The 19,245-nt window shown below is 41.4% G+C and overlaps 1 protein-coding gene across 1 annotated transcript in view; it reads right to left on the reverse strand.

Moving 5' to 3' along the window:
- Positions 1–19,245, reverse strand: part of LOC103279899 (IgGFc-binding protein) — an 80,301-nt gene that overhangs the window by 29,939 nt on the left and 31,117 nt on the right. Inside the window, exons 11-18 of the mRNA XM_016996031.2 lie at positions 18,660–19,230; positions 16,212–16,807; positions 14,784–15,345; positions 10,996–11,582; positions 6,804–7,377; positions 4,779–4,978; positions 3,228–3,366; positions 504–844 (exon numbers count right to left, since the gene is read on the reverse strand). Of these exons, the coding sequence (XP_016851520.2) occupies positions 504–844; positions 3,228–3,366; positions 4,779–4,978; positions 6,804–7,377; positions 10,996–11,582; positions 14,784–15,345; positions 16,212–16,807; positions 18,660–19,230 (3,570 nt within the window). The remainder of the gene's footprint in view (positions 1–503; positions 845–3,227; positions 3,367–4,778; positions 4,979–6,803; positions 7,378–10,995; positions 11,583–14,783; positions 15,346–16,211; positions 16,808–18,659; positions 19,231–19,245) is intronic.

Consider the following 19,245-nt stretch of genomic DNA (forward strand, 5'->3'; position numbering starts at 1 on the left):
TTGCACCTGAGACGTGACTGAGCTCTCTCGCTCATTAACCGGGACTTGAGAGTTCTCTCGCTCATTATTTCCCATGGGAATGTCAGCCTGTTTGTTATCTATAGTTTCTGGGGTCAACAATTCATTCTGCTCAAACTGCAATTCTCCAGCCTCTGATTCAGCCTGCATTTCCATGCCATCAACTTCTGACTCTACTGGCTCTTGTATCTGAAACCCAAAATCCCCTTCTTCATCCTGACTCTGGCTAGCCTGTGGCTGGGTCACAACACCAACCTGGGACCCACAGGTTGAGAACCACTGCTCTAGGCCAGTGTTTCTCAAACTGTACTCCACCAGGTGTTTTGGACTTCAGCTCCCACAATTACTAACAGCTAGTAAACTGACTGGGACTTCTAGGAGCTGAAGTCCAAAACACCCGGAGGAGCAGTTTGAGAGACACTGCTCTAGGAAAAGGAGAAATCTCGTGACAAAATTGTGAGTGTGTATCTGCATTCCTCACTTACCCAAACAAAACCAGTTTCTGATCTGGCCATTGTGATGCTGTACTCCAAAACTTCAAAAGTCACCTTCTCCACATAGGATACATGCGTATTCCCTCTGTGTGCATTCTTGATAAAAATGTGGAAGGGTGGGAACTCAAGATTATCATTAGTCGTCTTGCAAAGTGTGTAGGTACAAGTGCCTTGGAAGTCAAAATTGCGGCCATCAAAAGTGTGGATATGTGGATCGCCCCATGCCCAGCAGGTAGAATTTGAGGTTGGCACACACTTGGGTTGTCCATTGATCATCTGGCATTCCATGCCTCTCCGACACTTAACGTGAAGACAGCTGGGAGTTGGTGGCTCTAAGAATGGGAGAGAGAGCATTAATGGACTGCCCTGTGGAGGGAGAGGGACAAACAAAGCTATTTAAAAAATCAAATCTGGCTACCAGTATTAAAAAATTCAAAAATCAGAACAGTAGATGGGAAGCAACACTCTGAGGGCAGAGGAGCTCCAGGGATGACTAATGACTCTGAACAAAGGATGCCCCCCAGGCAAGAGACGAACCTTTCCAATGCTAATTAGAGTGATTAACTGCAACATTCACGCAGCATTCCAACTGACAACTCTTCTCACACCCTGGACTTCCCACAGATATATAAAAACTTTCCTTGCCTAGTTTCTCCATACCTCACAACCTCTGAGGATGCCTGCCATAGATGTGGGCGAAACATCAGGAGAGAATACTTCTGGAACATGGTCATACAGTCCAGATTACATACAACAACCCTGTGATCCTGGCCATGAAAGCCTTTGACAACACAAAATCAATACTGTCTTGAAATTTAAAAAAACAAAAACAAAACCTCCACATCCTAGTGATGGGCTCACTGTCAACCAGGGAGCCTAACTGTATAGTTGCTTATGATGGCTGACCTCGGGCTAGATGCATTTTTAGCAAATGCCTCCTTACTGACTCCGTTTTATATTACTGGACCCAACAGATTTACCTGAAAGGGGCAGTGCTCAGCAGCAGAACTTGAAACACTACGTGCAGTGGTATAAATTATTTAAAATTAAATAATGTAGCAAGTAAGTCAGACATTTTGATTAAAAAGGAGACCTTAATTTTACTTTTTACTTTCCATTTTCATTAAATAAATTCTTACTTTGGGGTTGGAGAGCTTGCAAACATCTTTAAGGCTTTGAGGTTTTGTGGGAAAGCTTGAAGAACCACAAAAGACTCTGGAGCAGGGGTCCTCAAACTTTTTAAGTGGAGGGCCGGTTCATGGTCCCTCAAACTGTTGGGGAGGGAGGGGGGACTATGATGAAATAGTTCAAAATTAGGATTGTTGTTGTTGTGTGCCTTCAAGTTGTTTCAGACTTAGGCCAATCATACCGTATATACTCGAGTATGAGCCGACCCGAATATAAGCCGAGGCACCTAATTTTACCACAAAAATCTGGGATAACTTATTGACTCGAGTATAAGCCGAGGGTGGGACATGCAGCAGCTACTGGTAAATTTCAAAATAAAAATAGATACCAATAAAATTTCATTGATTGAGGCTAAATGTTTGAGGTTAAATGTTTTTGAATATTTATAGTATTTCAAAGAAAAACAATAAACTAGCTCTATAAGTGGAAAAGTAGGGGCAACAAAAACAATATGGTATCAACAATAACCTTATAACAACAACAACAACAACAACAACAATAAAACTTCATTTGGTTCCCAGTCTATCTCCCCATGGGGACTCAGGCCAGCTTCCAACAAAGTAACAGGCAAATATTCAATGCTTATATAAACAATGCAGAGCTAGATATAGATTATAATTATAGTTATTAATTTCACATATGCATTTCCCCCTGAAACGTTTGCAAATCCACCCCCCTCTCTCTATGTATGTGTGTGTATTTCCCCTACAATATTTTAAGATATATATATATATATCATATCTATCCAGACATCTCTCTTTATATAGATATTTGCAGAGACTTGCAAACATATGAGGGTAAATTCACATATAAAAATAATGTATATGTATGGCTACAGATGCACAGGTACATGGATCTATATGTATAAAAGATTTACAAAGACCTGCAAACATATGAGGGGAAAATTCATATATAAAATTAATGTATATAGATAGATACACATATAAAGGTACTTAGAGATTGCAAAAGCTTGCAAAGGGTTAATGCCTATATATCTGTAGGAGAGTTTAACAAATATTTCAGGGGAAAATGCTTTCATAAGATTAATGAATATATATTTTTCTTCTTCCTGACTTGCAAGGGTGTCTCTCTTTTCAAAACATTCCCTTGATTAAGATCGGAGGGAGGCTTTGCAAAAGAAAACACTGATAAGGGAGGAGAAGAGAGAAATAGATCACATATTGCAAGCAATAGCCTGCAGACTCCATTGCCAGCCTTGACGTTGACCCGATTATAAGCCGGGGGAGGCTTTTTCAGCTCATAAATAAGGGCTGAAAAACACGAGTATATATACGGTAAGTCTAAAGTTTAGGACAGGGGCCAGGTAAATGATCTTGGAGGGCTGCATCCGGCCCACGGACCTTAGTTTGGGGACCCCTGTTCTGGAGGTTACATGATTCTCTGGATCTCTAGCAAAGACAAACACTGAACAATCAGGGCTACTGTGCGCACTCTCTTAAATATATCATCCAGTACTGGTTCCTTCATCCAAAATGGCAACACAAGCAAGGAATTGCCATAGGTTACCTCTGCTACTGCACTGCAGGACACCATCCTTCACTTCACAGACTTCATTTTCTGAGCAAGCATTGGCTTCACAGATGAGGCCCATTGCTGTACAGACACATTTCTCGGCACAGTTGTTGAGCAGGATAACTTCATTAGGCTTCATGGCAGGAAAGACATCCACAGGTGGGACAAATGGAACATAAAAAATATTTTTAAACCAATCAGAAGAAGCAGTGTCCCAAAGCAGAACAATTGCACTCACAAGTTGCCTTTCTTGAACCTCTGCAACATAACTGATAGCCCTAGCTTCTGCCAACCTAGCAGTTCGAAAACATGCAAATGTGAGTAGATCAATAGGTAGATCAACTATGGTGGGAAGGTAACAGTGCTCCATGCAGTCATACTGACCACATGACCTTGGAGGTGTCTACAGACAACATTTACTATTTTTTAAAAAATAGTAACAATAGTAAAAAAAAACACACTTCTCTACTCACATTCTTATTAGTAGCTCTGGCTCTGTTTGAAGTGGAGTTTAAAAAAAAAAAACCCTTCCCTTAGCAATGTTAATATGGGAGTTTCATATATCTATTGTGTATGCTATTTTTACTCCTTTATCTAGCATACTAAGTACAACATAATTAAAACAGACACAACACCCGAGGAAGTGATAACGAAACAAGGGGAACAACCCGGGGGACCTTGTTGTGTACCAGTTCTTGGCGTTGCAAATCAAACGAAGAATTCCTTTGAATATAGAAATATTCAATATAGAAACTGTTATCTTTACTTCAATTGACATTGGCCCAAGATTCCACACAACTCCAGGAATAATATGGACTTGGTTGTCTCTTCATGTCCTTTAATAGTATACTTTGTTAAGATTATGACATGGAAATTGTACCTTTGTTGATGATATCTTGAAAGCTATTTTGTTATATGAAATATAACTTGAAGAGAAGTACTCTAATATAGAGTTGTAGAAACCTGATTTGTATTGCAATTTTTGGGAGTTTTCAAGTGTGTATAAACACATACATTTTTGTTCTGTATTATTATAGATATTGTGCCTTATTCGCATTAAGATTCCTCCAAATGCAATGCTTCTATGGTTACATCTCAGTCGATTTTATGCCAATATTCTGAGCCCAGCAATGATTTGTATAAATCAAAACCCACCTTCCCCCCAACTATGTTCTCTCAGCTGAATGTAAAAAAATATTGTTGCCCTCCAGATATATGAATACAGCTGGACATTTTCCATTGACATCGATTCTTTGCCACCCAGCAAGTGGTTTTATTGGGAGGGCAGGGGACGCAGTGGCTGAAATGTGTGTGGGAAGAGTAGGGAGGAAGAAAACATTGCCTCACATAGGCAAAATATCATGCTACATCTTCCTTTTCCAGAATTTGTTATGAACTAAAGGCATATTTAATCTTGCAACCCCAATAATAACAATGTAAGGATGCCCCATCATACAAATCTAAAAAAATTCACATAATCAAAACTGACTGTAAACACAATCCAGTAACATCTTGAGCCCCAATATGGCCATCTTTTTCACATACCGGGAAGTATCTGTTGTTCTCAAAACAACCACAATCGTCCAAGGGGACACATTTGATGCCATCAAAAAAGAATCCATCATCACACTGGCAACCTTCTACACAGTGTTCTGGGCACTTGAGATGATCCGTGATCCCAGCACAGCTGGTTTCACAGATGTCAGAGCAGATGCTATAATGGCTGTTGGCTGGGCAAGTCAGGGCTGCAGGAAAAAGGGGAGAAGTGTAAATCAGAATGTCATCTTCTTGCTTGTGGTAGGGACATGTGGTGCCATGGCCACAAGGTAAATGTGATGTCCTGATATGGGCATGTGGTGACAACCAGAGCAGGAGAACCTCTGTGGCCACACAACACATCAATGTGATGTGTTGTGTGGCAACCAACTTGCCAAACATCTCACTCTCTTACCAGGTGGAAAAGTGAAGTGGACTCTTTAGTAACAAAGATGAGAACTGTTCCCTATAGAACCCAAGTGGCCCACTCCATCTTCTATCTAGCCTCTGTGGTACCCCTGTTTCTACAGAACTTACTGTAAAAGGTAGATCTCCACTTCTAAAACTGAAGGGCTTCTTCCCTCCTCAGCAGTGCAGAAGGGGAAAACCCACTCTGCCTGTGGTTTTGCAGGGATCTATAGTGATACATAGGGGCCCCTGGTGGCACAGTGTGTTAAAGCGCTGAGCTGCTGAACTTGAGGACCAAAAGGTCCCAGGTTCAAATTCTGGAAGCGGAGTGAGCACCCGCTGTTAGCCCCAGCTCCTGCCATCCTAGCAGTTCGAAAACATGCAAATGTGAGTAGATCAATAGGTACCGCTCCTGCGGGAAGGTAACAGCGTTCCATGCAGTCATGCTGGCCACATGACTTTGGAGATGTCTATGGACAACGCCGGCTCTTCGGCCTAGAAATGGAGATGAGCACCAACCCCCAGAGTCGGTCACGACTGGACTTAATGTCAGGGGAAACCTTTACCTTTACCTATAGTGATACATATACAGCACGCTACAGTTAGGACACAATGAAACAAATAGCAATAGGATGAAGGATGCGTAGCTCACCAGAATACATGTAAAAAGGACCTTGGGATTATATTGATCACAAACAGAATGGGAGCCAAATGCTATTTTACTTTGCATTTGTACAAGCATCATTTTCCAAGGTGATAGAAATAGTATCCTTACTATATTCTCTGTTAGTCAGCCTCATAAGTTATAATCAGTTTTAGGCTATGTATTTTAAGAAGCCTATAGACAACCTGAGCAGGTTCAAAGAAGGGCAACAGGGATGATAAGAGTATGGAGAACAAAACATATGAAGAACGATAGCTGGGTGAGTTCAGCTTGGTGAAGAGTTGGTTCAGCTTGGTCTAAGGCAGTGATGGCCAACCTATGACACGCGTGTCAACACTGACATGCCTAGCCATTTTTGCTGACATGCTGCTGCATGCAGATTGATTAGATAACTATGTCTTTTGTGGCTAAATGTGGTGTGATTTGGTCCAATGTTTTTGTTGTTTACTCCAGGGGAATTATGCACATTACATATATACGAGGGCTATCCAGAAAGTAGGTTACGTTTTGGATTTTAAAAAGGACAAAGCATAGGATAAATCATTTACCATATGCAGCTGAAAGACACATTCCAATACTACAATCTCATGTAATCCCCATTGAAATTTAGGCACGTTTCATATAGATAAATGAGTTTGAAAAGTACTGCCCCAGTAAATTTGCCACCTCTCTCCTCCTTTTCCAACAATGGGAGCGTGGCTGGCAGCGTAGCGTTTTGGCTACGCTGCAGGAAGGGAGAAGGGGGAAGAGCTGAGGACACAAGCGGGGAATTTACAGGGATAGTGGGTTCTCCTTTGCTAAACAAAGAGGCAGAAGAGCTACATATTGAGGATGATTTGGCTGGGGAACATGTGCCGGGTAAGAGATGGATTTGATGTCCCATGTATTCCCTTACAACACTATGATTTTGGGACTGTAAAAAAAAAGGTAAAGAGTAGGATCTGTATCTAATTGCTACTCACGGCAAAACGAAGGACTCCTCCAAGGCTGGATGTTGCCCTTGGCTTCTTGGCAGGCAGTTACATAACTCTGGATGGCCTTGCAAAAGGCATCCTTGTCCCCACCTCTTATACACATTTCAAAGACACAGTTGTCCAGGTACACACTGGGGTCCACAAGGGCATGGCAGGCCTGGAAAGGCCCATCAGAGGCTGTGATGATCCCGCAGGAGCTACTATGCTTAAAAAGTTCTTCCTTTTCTTTCACACAAATTGGACAGCGGGATCCAGAGCATCCATCTGTGCAGGATACACCAAGGACTGGGATTTTCCAGGAAGCAACAAATACCGCCACATCAGATACAACAGTGCCATCAGGGAGCTGAAGATCATCTTCCCTCTGTCCATTGTAGTTTCCACACAAGCCTGTCACCTGCCCCTGATAGGTGTTGGGAAGGGTGGTTTCCAGATGGTAAAAGAGGTCATAGGTCAGTGCAAAGCCAAAAGTACTATCTATCCTGATGTTGACTCCATACTGATAGATTCTCACTTGTCCACCCAAAAGATTCACAGGAAGGTAATGGAATACTCCATCCACCTGCAGGAATAAAGAGGATGATCTGGTGAGTAAAATGCACTTTACAGATTAAGGAAAAAAATTACATGATTGGCATTGGCTTGGCATTTTCCCAAATATACTTTCCAGAAACAAGATATTGAAAAACATATTTTGAGATAACATGATTACCGTATATACTCGAGTATAAGCCGACCCTAATATAAGCCGAGGCACCTAATTTTATCAAAATACTGGGGAAACTTACTGACTCGAGTATAAGCTGTGGGTGGAAAATGCAACATTTACTGGTAAATTTCAAAATGAAAAAAGATCCCAATTAAATTATATTGAGGCATCAGTAGGTTAAAAGTTTTTGAATATTTACCGTATTTCAAAGAAAAACAGTAAACTAGCTCTGTAAGTGGAAAAGCAGGGTCAACAAAAACAATGTGGTATTAACAATAACTTTAATAATAATAATAATAATAACAACAATAACAACAACAACAACAACAACAACAACAACTTCATTTGTACCCTGCCCTATCTCCCCATGGGGACTCAGGCCGGCTTCCAACATAGTAACAGGCAAATATTCAATGCCTATATAAAGAACAGAGTTAGATATAGATCTATAATTATATATACTAATTTCACATATGCCTTTCCCCCTGAAACATTTGCAAATCCTCTCTATATATATGTGCATTTCCCTCCTGCAATATTTGCAAGCCCTATATATTTATGTTTATATCTATCTAGAAATTTGTGTGTGTGTGTGTGTGTGTGTGCATTTCCCCTGCAATATTTGCAATATTTTCATATCTATCTATCTATCTAGACATCTCTCTATATATTATATATATTATATATTATATCTGTATAGGATTTGCAAAGACTTGCAAACATGTGAGGGGAAAATTCATATATAAAAATAATGTATACAGATAGACAGACAGACAGACAGATAGATACAAATATTTAGGTACATAGGAACTGCAAAGGCCTGCAGGGGAAAATGGCTATTTATCTGTAGCAGAGATTAACAAATATTTCAGGAGAAAATGCTTTTATAAGATGAATATATATTCTTCTTCCTGACTTGTGAGGGCTTCTTCCCCTTTTCAAAACATTCCCTTGGTTAAGAGGGAGAGAGGCTTTGGAAAAGTAAACACTGATAATGGAGGGTAGATGAGAGATAAATATATCATATATTGCAAGCAACGGCCTCCAGGCTCCACTGCCAACTTGACCTTGATCCAATTATAAGCTGGGGGAGGCTTTCTCAGCTCATAAAAAGGGCTGAAAAACTCGGCTTGTCTTCGAGTATATACAGTATGTACAAATATATTCAATGTTGTATCAAACTTGCAATTCCATATTTGAATCATGATATTATAAGGTCCAATGGTCAAGGATTAGGCCGCACGGAAAAAATGACAAAAAGTCAACCTATAATATCTGGCTAAACTTACACATGGGTCAGTGCTAGAGTAGGAACCCAACATGATGGCAGTGAGAAGAGGTGGCAGCAAGAAGTGCTTATACCCAATTGCACAGGGGGGTCTCTGGAGTAATACGGGGAAATCTCAACAGTGAGGCACACCTTCCATTTTAGGGACTTCAGGTGGGGTGGAATGGACAGAAGGGATGGTGGCCATTTTTAATAAGGGCTTCAGCATAAGCTTCTCTCTGCAGAGCTAGTACTGTACAAGAAGAGATAGAATCATAGAGTTGGAAGAGACCTCATGGGCCATCCAGCCCAACCCCCTGCAAGAAGCAGGAAAATCTCATTCAAAGCATCCTCAACAGATGGCCATTCAGCCTCGGCTTAAAAGCCTCCAAAGAAGGAGCCTCCACCACAGTTTGGGGGAGAGAGTTCCACTGCCGAACAGCTTTCACAGTGAGGAAGTTCTACCTGATGTTCAGGTGGAATCTCCTTTTCTGTGGTTTGAAGCCATTGTTCCTCGTCCTAGTCTGCAGGGCAGCAGAAAATAAGCTTGCTCCCTCCTCCCTATGACTTCCCCTCACATATTTGTACATGGCAATTATGTCTCCTCTCAGCCTTCTCTTCTGCAGGCTAAACTTGCTCAGCTCTTTAAGCTGTTCCTCATAGGGCTTGTTCTTCAGACATGTAATAATTTTAGTCACCCTCCTCTGGACGCTTTCCAGCTTGTCAACATCTCCCTTCAACTGCGGTGCACAGAATTGGACACAGTATTCCAGGTGTGGTCTGACCAAGGCAGAATAGAAGGGGAGCAGGACTTCCCTGGATCTCGATGCTATACCCCTATTTATGTAGGCCAGAATCCCGTCGGCTTTTTTAGCAGCCGCATCACATTGTAGGCTCATGTTTAACTTGTTGTCCATGAGGACTCCAAGATCTTTTTCACTTGTACTTCTGTCGAGCCAGGCGTCCCCTAGTCTATATCTTTGCATTTCATTTTTTCTGCCTGAGTATCTTGCATTTGTCCCTGTTGAACTTCATTTTGTTAGTTTCGGCCCATCTCTCTAGTCTGTTAAGATTGTTTTGGATTCTGCTCCTGTCTTCTTGAGTATTGGCTATCCCTCCCAGTTTGGTGTCATCTGCAAACTTGATGATCATGCCTTCTAACCCTTCATCTCAGATGTTCAGCAACTGAATCAATTACAGAAAGAGAGAATGATCTAAAATCATGGCTTGATTCACAAGGGATAGTTGCCCATAAAAAAGCTTTGGGGCGGCTTACAGCAAAATCAAAATACAAGCAATGATAAAATATAAAACATCAAAGGACAAAAACAAAAACCAATAAAAAAATATACACAATAAGTTAAAAAACACAACACAGAATTAAAACATCAGGTTAAAAACAATGAGGTTGCAATAGTGGATAAGCAAAGTGTACGGTGCACATTATGGGTAACAAATTCATAAATAGATAAAGTGCATTAGAATCATTTAAGGTCACATTAGGTACGGTAGGGAGGAGTCCTGAGTAATATCAATCAATCAGGAATTGGGAAGAGTGACCAGTGCAAAAGGTTGAGGAGCATAATAATTGTGATGGGACAAAGTGATCTTAATCAAAGGCCTGGGTGAAAAGCCAAGTTTTCAGACTCTTCCGAAATGCCATCAAGGTGGGGGCTTGCCTGATCTCCCTAGGCAGCGAATTCCATAACCGGGGGGCCACAACAGAGAAGGCCCTCTCCCTCGTCCCCACCAACCGTGCTTGCGACGGAGGCGGAAGCGAGGGGAGGGCCTCCCCCGATGACCAAAGAGACCGCACAGGTTCGTAGAGGGAGAGACGATCCCGAAGGTAGATGGGTCCCAAACCGTTCTGAGCTTTATAGGTGATCACCAGCACTTTGAATTGGGTCCAGAAAATGAGCGGCAGCCAGTGGAGCTCCTTAAACAGGAGGGTTGACCGCTCTGTGTATCAGGCTCCTGTTAGAACCAAGGCTGCCGAGCGTTGAACTAATTGAAGTTTCCAGGCCGTCTTCAAAGGCAGCCCCACGTAGAGCGCATTGCAATAATCCAATCTAGAGGTAACTAAGGCGTGAACCACCATGGCCAAGTCATATATATCCCACTTCACATATGAGTACCACCCCCACTCCCCTGGGGTAAGAAAATCAGTCCCATTATTGAACAATAAGTATTGTGAAGTGACCTACCAGGATGCTTCCTGCTTTGTTCCGCAGCAGAGTAACCTCAGTGTCTGAGATTTGTACATGGACTGACTTGATCACAGCCATACTTCCATACAGACTGTCTTCCTTCTCTACAACAACAGTGATGGGTGTCAAGACCACATTGTTTTCCTGCAATTTGACAAGGATGTAGGTGCAAGTGCCCTGGGAATTAAAGGACAGCTTATCAAATGTAAGATAAAAGCTGCCAATGATGGAGCACATAGCACTTCCAGTTGGATGGCATTTCTGGAGTCCATTCACCAATTTGCACTCTTCATTGGGGCCGCAACGGATCACTTCACACACCACTCTCCCACCGGCCTGACACTGGCAGCGTTCTTCACAACTTGGGTAGAAGTACTCCAACACTGGATAGTATTGTCCCTGATGGAAACATCCACACTGGGCAATTGGGACACAAGCATCATTGCTCTTAATAAAGCCTTCATCACAGACACAGTCCTCCTCGCATTTGGCAGGACAAGACACCGGAACATAAAGAGTGCTGCAGCTTTGGCCACACTCCTTGGCACATAATTCATAGTGACTGTTTCTAGGACAGGCTGGAGCTGCAGACAAAAACAGAGAGATCTTTTTTTTATTTATTAATGTGTGCCGCCACATCAGTTTTGAAAATCTATCACAGATTTTCCTGGCAAGATTAATTCTCATTACCTTCCTCTGAGGCTTAAAAAGGATTCCCTCTCAAAGTCACATAATGGCCAAACAGGGATCCAAACCCTGGACAGCAGATATCTTAGTCCAATACTTAAACCACACTGACTCTCCAGAGATTCAATAGGAATGACTGATATATATTAAGTAAGTAAGTACAGTAGAGTCTCACTTATCCAACATAAACGGGCCAGCAGAACGTTGGATAAGCAAATATGTTGGATAATAAGGAGGGATTAAAGAAAAGACTATTAAACATCAAATTAGATTATGATTTTACTAATTAAGGACCAAAACATCATGTTATACAACAAATTTGACAGAAAAAGTAGTTCAATATGCAGTAATGCTATGTAGTAATTACTGTATTTACAAATTTAGCACCAAAATATCACAATGTATTGAAAACATTGACTACAAAAATGCGTTGGATAATCCAGAACATTGGATAAGTGAGACTCTACTGTAACTTTATTTTTCTATCCCACCACCATATCCCGGCTGGGACTCAGGGTGGCTAACACAGGACAAAAGCCCGAAAATACAAACAGTTAAAACATGTTATGATAAAATACAGTAAAATCGACAATTATACAAACAGCAAACAATGCACTAGACCATCAAAACTCAATTAACTATTAACATCAAATTAAAATAGAATAGAATAATGGATCAACCAGGTTGGTGGAGGGGATAGCATGGAGGGGCTACTTGACTAAAGTGCAAAAATATAGTTCTAAAATGCTTTGACGTCAAGGACAAAGTTATTGGACCTTCTTCCTAAACATTAAGAGGATCTGCTCCATAGTTTGGCATTTGCATTGTGAAGGCATGACCTTCACACACAATGCAAAGGAAGCTATGTTGACGACCTCGTGATGTCTTTATTGGGCCAACTAAAATTTGTAAAATCATAATCCTACCTTCAAGAAGCTACCATATGAATTTTATGCCTTTCTATTGGTCTAATTTCTGCCAACCTAGAGGCCACTAGAAGCAGTTATAAGACCAGCCTTAAGCGTAGAAACAAGAACATATAAAGAATACCTTATTAGAGAAAATGAAGAATGGAAATTAAAAGGGCGGGAAGAATTGGAGATTAATGATTGGTTTCGATATCACCAATTGCATGAAAGATATAAAAAAGATATGAGGGTTGGTTTCGCAACTAAAAAATCAGAAATGGAAAGAATATGGGAAAAGGGAAACAAAGGGTTAATATCCAGATTATACAAATACATATTAAGTTACAATATGGAGGACAATACAGTCAAGACAGTAATGATATCCTGGGCCAAGGACCTAGGTAGGCCAATAGAATTGGATAACTGGGAGTACCTATGGAACAAAGAATTCAAATTCACAATATCTGGATCAATTAGGGAGAATCAATATAAAATGTTTTATAGATGCTATATCACCCCAGCAACATTGGCAAAAATAGATAAATCACAACAAAGTATTTGCTGGAGGTGTAGGAAACAGAAAGGGACATTCATCCACATGTGGTGGACGTGTATGACCATACAGGCATTTTGGGACAAGGTAATTAAAGAGACTAATAAAATGCTACTTAATAAGATTTAAAAAAGCCCAGGATTGTGTCTATTAGGTCTACATAGAGAAAACAATAACCAAAAGGACCAAGAAATATACCAATATAGCTTTGCGGCAGCAAGATTGACCATAGCCAAAGACTGGAAAGGGGAAAAAGGTTTAACTAAAAAGGATTGGAGAGAAAGAATGTGGGAATATATGCTAATGGCCAAACTTACCAACAATAGGAAGAAAAAAAGTAATGAGGACTTTTTAGAAACATGGAAGCTAGCCATAGCATATCTGAATAAGGAGTCAGTAACATAGAGGAGTTCCATTAGGAATTTAGGGTTACTATTAACAAGGATAGATAAATTGGCTTAAAGGCTTCATAGTGCTTCAGGGTTGGAAGTCATGGTGAAGGGTGCACGGGTGTGGGGAAGGGGTTTTATTTTATGTGGGATAGGGGTTTTGGGTGCGTGCAGGATTTGTTGTGTGTAATACGTTGTATGTTTTTGTTTTGTTTGAATGTTAGGGTAAACTCTTATATTTAATTTTTTTAAAAAAATGAGTAGAAACCTGGATTGAGAGTGGTGGATGACATGTGGAAAGAGCAGTTCTATATGTTTTGAGTAACAGATAATAATATGTACTGTGTTAGAATTGGCAGGCTGGTTGACTAATGTAGATATGCATGTACATTTCAAAATGATTGTTATCTGACTATATCTGCGATAATTTGCTGTTTTGTTATGTAACGTTTCATTAATAAACTGTTTACCCACAAAAAAAAAGAAAAAAAAAGCTACCATATGAATTTTACACCTTTCTATTGGTCTAATTTCTGCCAACCTAGCAGTTTGAAAACATGCCAATGTGAGTAGATCAATGGGTACCACTCCGGCAGGAAGGTAACGGCGCTCCATGTAGTCATGCCGGCCACATGACCTTGGAGGTGTCTACGGACAACGCCGGCTCTTCAGCTTAGAAATTGAGATGAGCACCAACCCCCAGAGTCAGACATGACTGGACTTAACATCAGGGGAAACCTTTACCTTTACCTATTAGTCTAATAAAAATATCACCACCGAATGGTACTTTGTGGTTATACTTAACCATGAATACAATCAAAATACATTACATCACCCAACTTCCAGATCCAGGATACTACAGAATTGCACTGTAGAGCCTAAAAAATATAAGTCCTCCAGCACAACCAGGGTAAGTATAACAAAATCACTGCTGGACCAAATATATACCTAGAGCAGTGGCTCTCAGCCCGGGTTTTGGCCCACAATTCCCAGAAATCCCAGCCAGTTTACCAACTGTTAGGATTTCTGGGATTGAAGGCCAAAACATCTGGAGACCAACAGGTTGAGAACCACTGTCCTAGAGAGACCATTTCCCCCCAAATACAAGAAGGTGAAAAAGGATAAACAATATGTTTGTAATCTGTTCCCTCATTTACACTGTCTCTACTTCTCTTTATCTTCACAAATGCTACTAGAAAGGGACTTGTCCTTCCTTAAGAAAAATGATTTGAATCATGAAGGACTCACGACAGAAGGTTGAAGATCTCCACGGGTATATAGTAATCCCAGCAGCTTGGCAAGCTTTGGCATAGTTGGCGATTGCAGCACAGATGGCAGTGTAATGTCCCTTGAAGAAACAGGCATCATAGACACAATCCAAGAAAGCATCTTCTGGGTCAATATGTGCATGGCATTCCCGGAAAGGCCCGTCCTTGGCAACAATGAGCCCACAATCTTTGCCCGAGGCACGCTGCTGCTCTCGCATGGCCTCGATACCTGGACACTTTGGATCAATGATCTCATTGCACTTTGGGTCAGGTTCCTTAGTGTTCCCAAACACTGGGATGCTGGGAACAAGGGTTTTACCAGGCACAAGGGCATCATCTTTACAGTCCCCATTGAAGTTCCCACACAGACCATTCAGGATGCCTGCATATGTGCCGGGGACGGTGACAAAAACATGATTGTTCCAATCGAAACTGGCCGAAAGTCCAAAGTTTGTCTGGATGACAGCACGGTTGCCCTGCTTGAAAACCTTGACTCTTCCTCCAAATGAACTGTAAGGAAGGCAGGTTAACAAGCCACCGACCTGTGAAGAAGGGATGGATGGATGAGGTTAAACAAAAGAAAATAAAGACTTAGAGGAAAACATCAAGAAGAAGAAAAAACTAATTCCCACTGGCATAATGCCTTGGTTTAGACACTAGGTCTTACAGCATGGATCTTATAAGGGGAGACAGACAGGGTTCTAGCCTGAGGAAAATAAGGGAGAGAAGAAGAGAGGAGGAGGAGGAGGAGGAGGAGGAGGAAGAAGAAGAAGAAGAAGAGGAAGAAGAGGAAGAAGAAGAAGAAGAGGAGGAGGAAGAAGAGGAAGAAGAAGAAGAGGAGGAGGAAGAGGAAGAAGAAGAAGAAGAGGAGGAGGAGGAAGAAGAAGAGGAAGAAGAAGAGGAGGCTGAAGAAGAAGAGGAAGAGGAGGAGGAGGAGGAAGAAGAAGAAGAAGAAGAAGAAGAAGAAGAAGAAGAAGAAGAAGAAGAAGAGGAGGAGGAGGAGGAGGAGGAGGAGGAGGAGGAGGAAGAAAAAAGAATTAGAATTAGAAGAGGAGGAGGAAGAAGAAGAAGAAAAAGAGGAAGAGGAAGGTAATTTTTTGGTCTTTTTGCCAGTTTGCAGCCGTGTGTTCCTTTATTGCATTGGTTCTAAACTTGTGCATCCTTGGGTGTTTTGTCCTACATCCCCCAGAAATCCCTGCCAGTTTACCAGCTGTTACGATTTCTGGGAGTTGAAGGCAAACCATCTGGGGACCCACAGGTTGAGAACCACTGCTTTATTGAGAGAAAGTCATATAAAAAAATAAAGACAATAAAGAAAAATATAAGAATCAACATAAAATAATTTGCTGAGGATCAGCCTGATCTGACTGCATAATGGGAGGCTCATGCTTAGCAGGTGTTAACTTACCAAGATTTTACCAGGATACCGCCTGCTGACAACAATCTCCTTATCATAGACATTGACTTGCACACTCCGAGTCCAGGTCACACGATTATTTCCCCGATATTCATTTTCAACATACACACCGAACCACGGCACGTCCTTTACGGTTTCATCCACTTGAGAAAGCACATAGGAACAGCTCCCTTGGAAATCAAACCTGCAATTGTCGTAGGTACAATAGTGGGGGTCTCCCTGGGCAGTGCAGTTACCAAAGTCAATGGGGTAGCAGCCCCGCACGCCCTTCTGCACGTCACATTTTTCTGAGGATTTGCAAGAACTGGGTCCACACTCCACTTGCCTTGTGGCTGGGTTGCACACACAGAGCTTCGAACACCGGTCGTCGGCCCAGAATTTCTCATTGGGGGCATAGGGGCGTCCTTCGTAATAGCACCCACAGCTGCTCTTTGGAATGCAGGTCCCATGGCTCAGCACAAAACCTTCTTTACACTGGCAGCCTGCCACACAAACATCCGGGCACAACAGTTCCCTTTGATCCACACAAGTGGCTGGGCAGGCTGTTCCACAGGGATTGTACTCACTGTTTGGAGGGCACTGTGGCACTGTGCAAAAACAGAAGAGGGTTGCAGTAGTTAATATGGCATGAGACAGCAACATATGCTATCGTTGGAGAAAGGCTATTATTGCAAAGTTGGTAAGGAATTGGAGAAAACCAAATTGGATTTTTCTCTCTCACACCCACCCTGTTCTTCCCACAATGAAAATGGAAATCATCTGTGAGAAAAGGGAATACGCTAGTCAATTAGTTTGAGAACAAGTTATTTTAGATGCTTGTCAAAATATCTCACCTGCTTATCAGACCATTATTCAATTTTTTGAACCCAAACTGGTTTGCAGCAAATAATTCAATTCTAATATAGCAGTAACCAACAGATTGTTTAATCTGTTGGGAATAACTCTGGACTACTCAAGTCTGAATGTAGTTAGATAAAATGATCAGATTAGATTGAGGGAATCCTTTCCCTGTTTCAAAGCATGCCTAGATAGGCTTTACTGTTTTTCCCTCAATCCTGTTTACGTCACATCCCTTACTTTGAAGTTAGTAAAAATGTGAATCTTCAGGGACACTAACTTCTCATTGGTCAGAATGTCTTTTATGGCCCCTATAAACTGGACCATGAGGTTGGAACCATTTTGGTTCAGTCTTCTCCCTTTGTTCTTCAAGCTAACAACAACACCTTGCCATTCCTCCTGGCAAGATGTGACTATCTAGCTGTTTGTTATTTTTTCCTTTCTTATTTTTCCTTAGAAACTAGTGTAGAGTAGACTAGACAGTTCCCAAGCCTTTCTATCTACAATGGAGTTTTTTTTACCTGAATAAATGCTTTTCTGAATTTTTACTAAGACTCTGCAGTCCATTGCAATCCTAAATAGTCAAAGGCTTCTCTTTGCTCACCGCGTGTTAAGTAACTGCTGCATTTGAAAGTTTTGCTTTTGCTACTCTGCTACTTTTTGGTGGAATCTCCCCCAGAGAGGGTTAAATTGAGTCTAACCGCTCAGAGATTACCACAACATAATCTAGAATGTATGTATAATAAATATATCTTTATTTCTATCCCTCCTTATCTCCCCAATGGGAACTCAGAGCAGTTCACAACATACAGCGACAAACATTCAATGCCGTAAAGTGCAACCAAAAAGCAAATAAACAAACCATTAATCAAATAACATCATATTAGACATCAACATCAGACAATAGTGAAACATTGCAACAAATTAGGCACCACACAACTAAAAAAAATCATGTAAAGGTAATCTAATAGATTACTCTCACCCTATCTCCCCAAGATGATCTAATATTTTACCCTCAATATACACTTAGAAATACGGATATGTTAAAATACAAGTTGCCAAGGGACATAATTGTTACAGTTTCAAGAAAAAGGATTAGAGATCAGATAGATCAAAATCATATAAAAAGTTCCTATACAACTGGTAACACTAGTCAAAGACGTCCACTATTGCTTGTACAGAAAAGAAAACAATACTATTTTTTAACAAAGAAACTTAAGATATACAACATAAGATTTAAATGGCCCTGATATTAACAAAAGCATTTGTCACCCCCAAAGATATATACTTATTACATAAATTTAATAATCATATGATTCACCCAATGGTCTTAGCAAGGCTAGATCACAGTGGAAGACCGTTGTGTGGCTCTTTAATTTTTGGGCCAAAAAAAAAAAATTGCTGGTCCTACCAAACATTTAAAATTGGCCAGACTTTGTGAACAAGGACTGCTGAATACTGGGAAGGGGGATTTTGTAAAATCATTAGTGTCAGCTCTTGAGCAGAAGAAAAAGAATCTGGAATGCTGAATCACACAAAATGATTCAGCAAAAAACAACAAAACCTGCCTCCCCTAGTGAGCTTATCCCCTTGCACACTTACAGCATCCAGAGATTTTCGTCCATTCGCCAATCTGGACTCCCTCTCTCTGGCAGGTATCTGCGTAGGCCTTCAGGGCATCACACAAGGTTGGTCTGTGGCCTTCGTTGGCACAAACATCATAGACACAGCTCTCAAAGAAGAAGGCGGGGTCCACCTTGGCATGGCAAGGGGCAAAGGGGCCGTTTGGTGCAGTTATCAGGCCACAATATTCCTCGGATCCATACTTTTTGACCAGATCAGGTTGGCAAGGCTGACAAGGACCATGGCAATCGTTCCAGCAGTTGTCATCTTGGCCCTTCAGCCACCAACTCTCGCCAAAGGCATTGGTATCTGGAGCCAATGTTCCTTCTGGTGTCATGAAGTCATCTTTGGGATCCCCATTATAGTTCCCACAAAGGCCAGTGACAAGCCCATAAAAATCACTGCCGAGGGTGACACGCAAGTGGTGATTCCAGTCATAAGACATCCAAAGCTGATAGTCAGTGGTGATTACGGCGGAGTTGCCACTCTGTACAACCCGCAATCTCCCACCTTCTAGACTGATAGGCAAGGCCACCCGAATCCCATTGACCTGCATTGGAAGGAA

Source organism: Anolis carolinensis, unplaced genomic scaffold, assembly GCF_035594765.1.
Source record: "Anolis carolinensis isolate JA03-04 unplaced genomic scaffold, rAnoCar3.1.pri scaffold_10, whole genome shotgun sequence".
In the NCBI taxonomy this organism is placed as follows: Eukaryota; Metazoa; Chordata; class Lepidosauria; order Squamata; family Dactyloidae; genus Anolis; species Anolis carolinensis.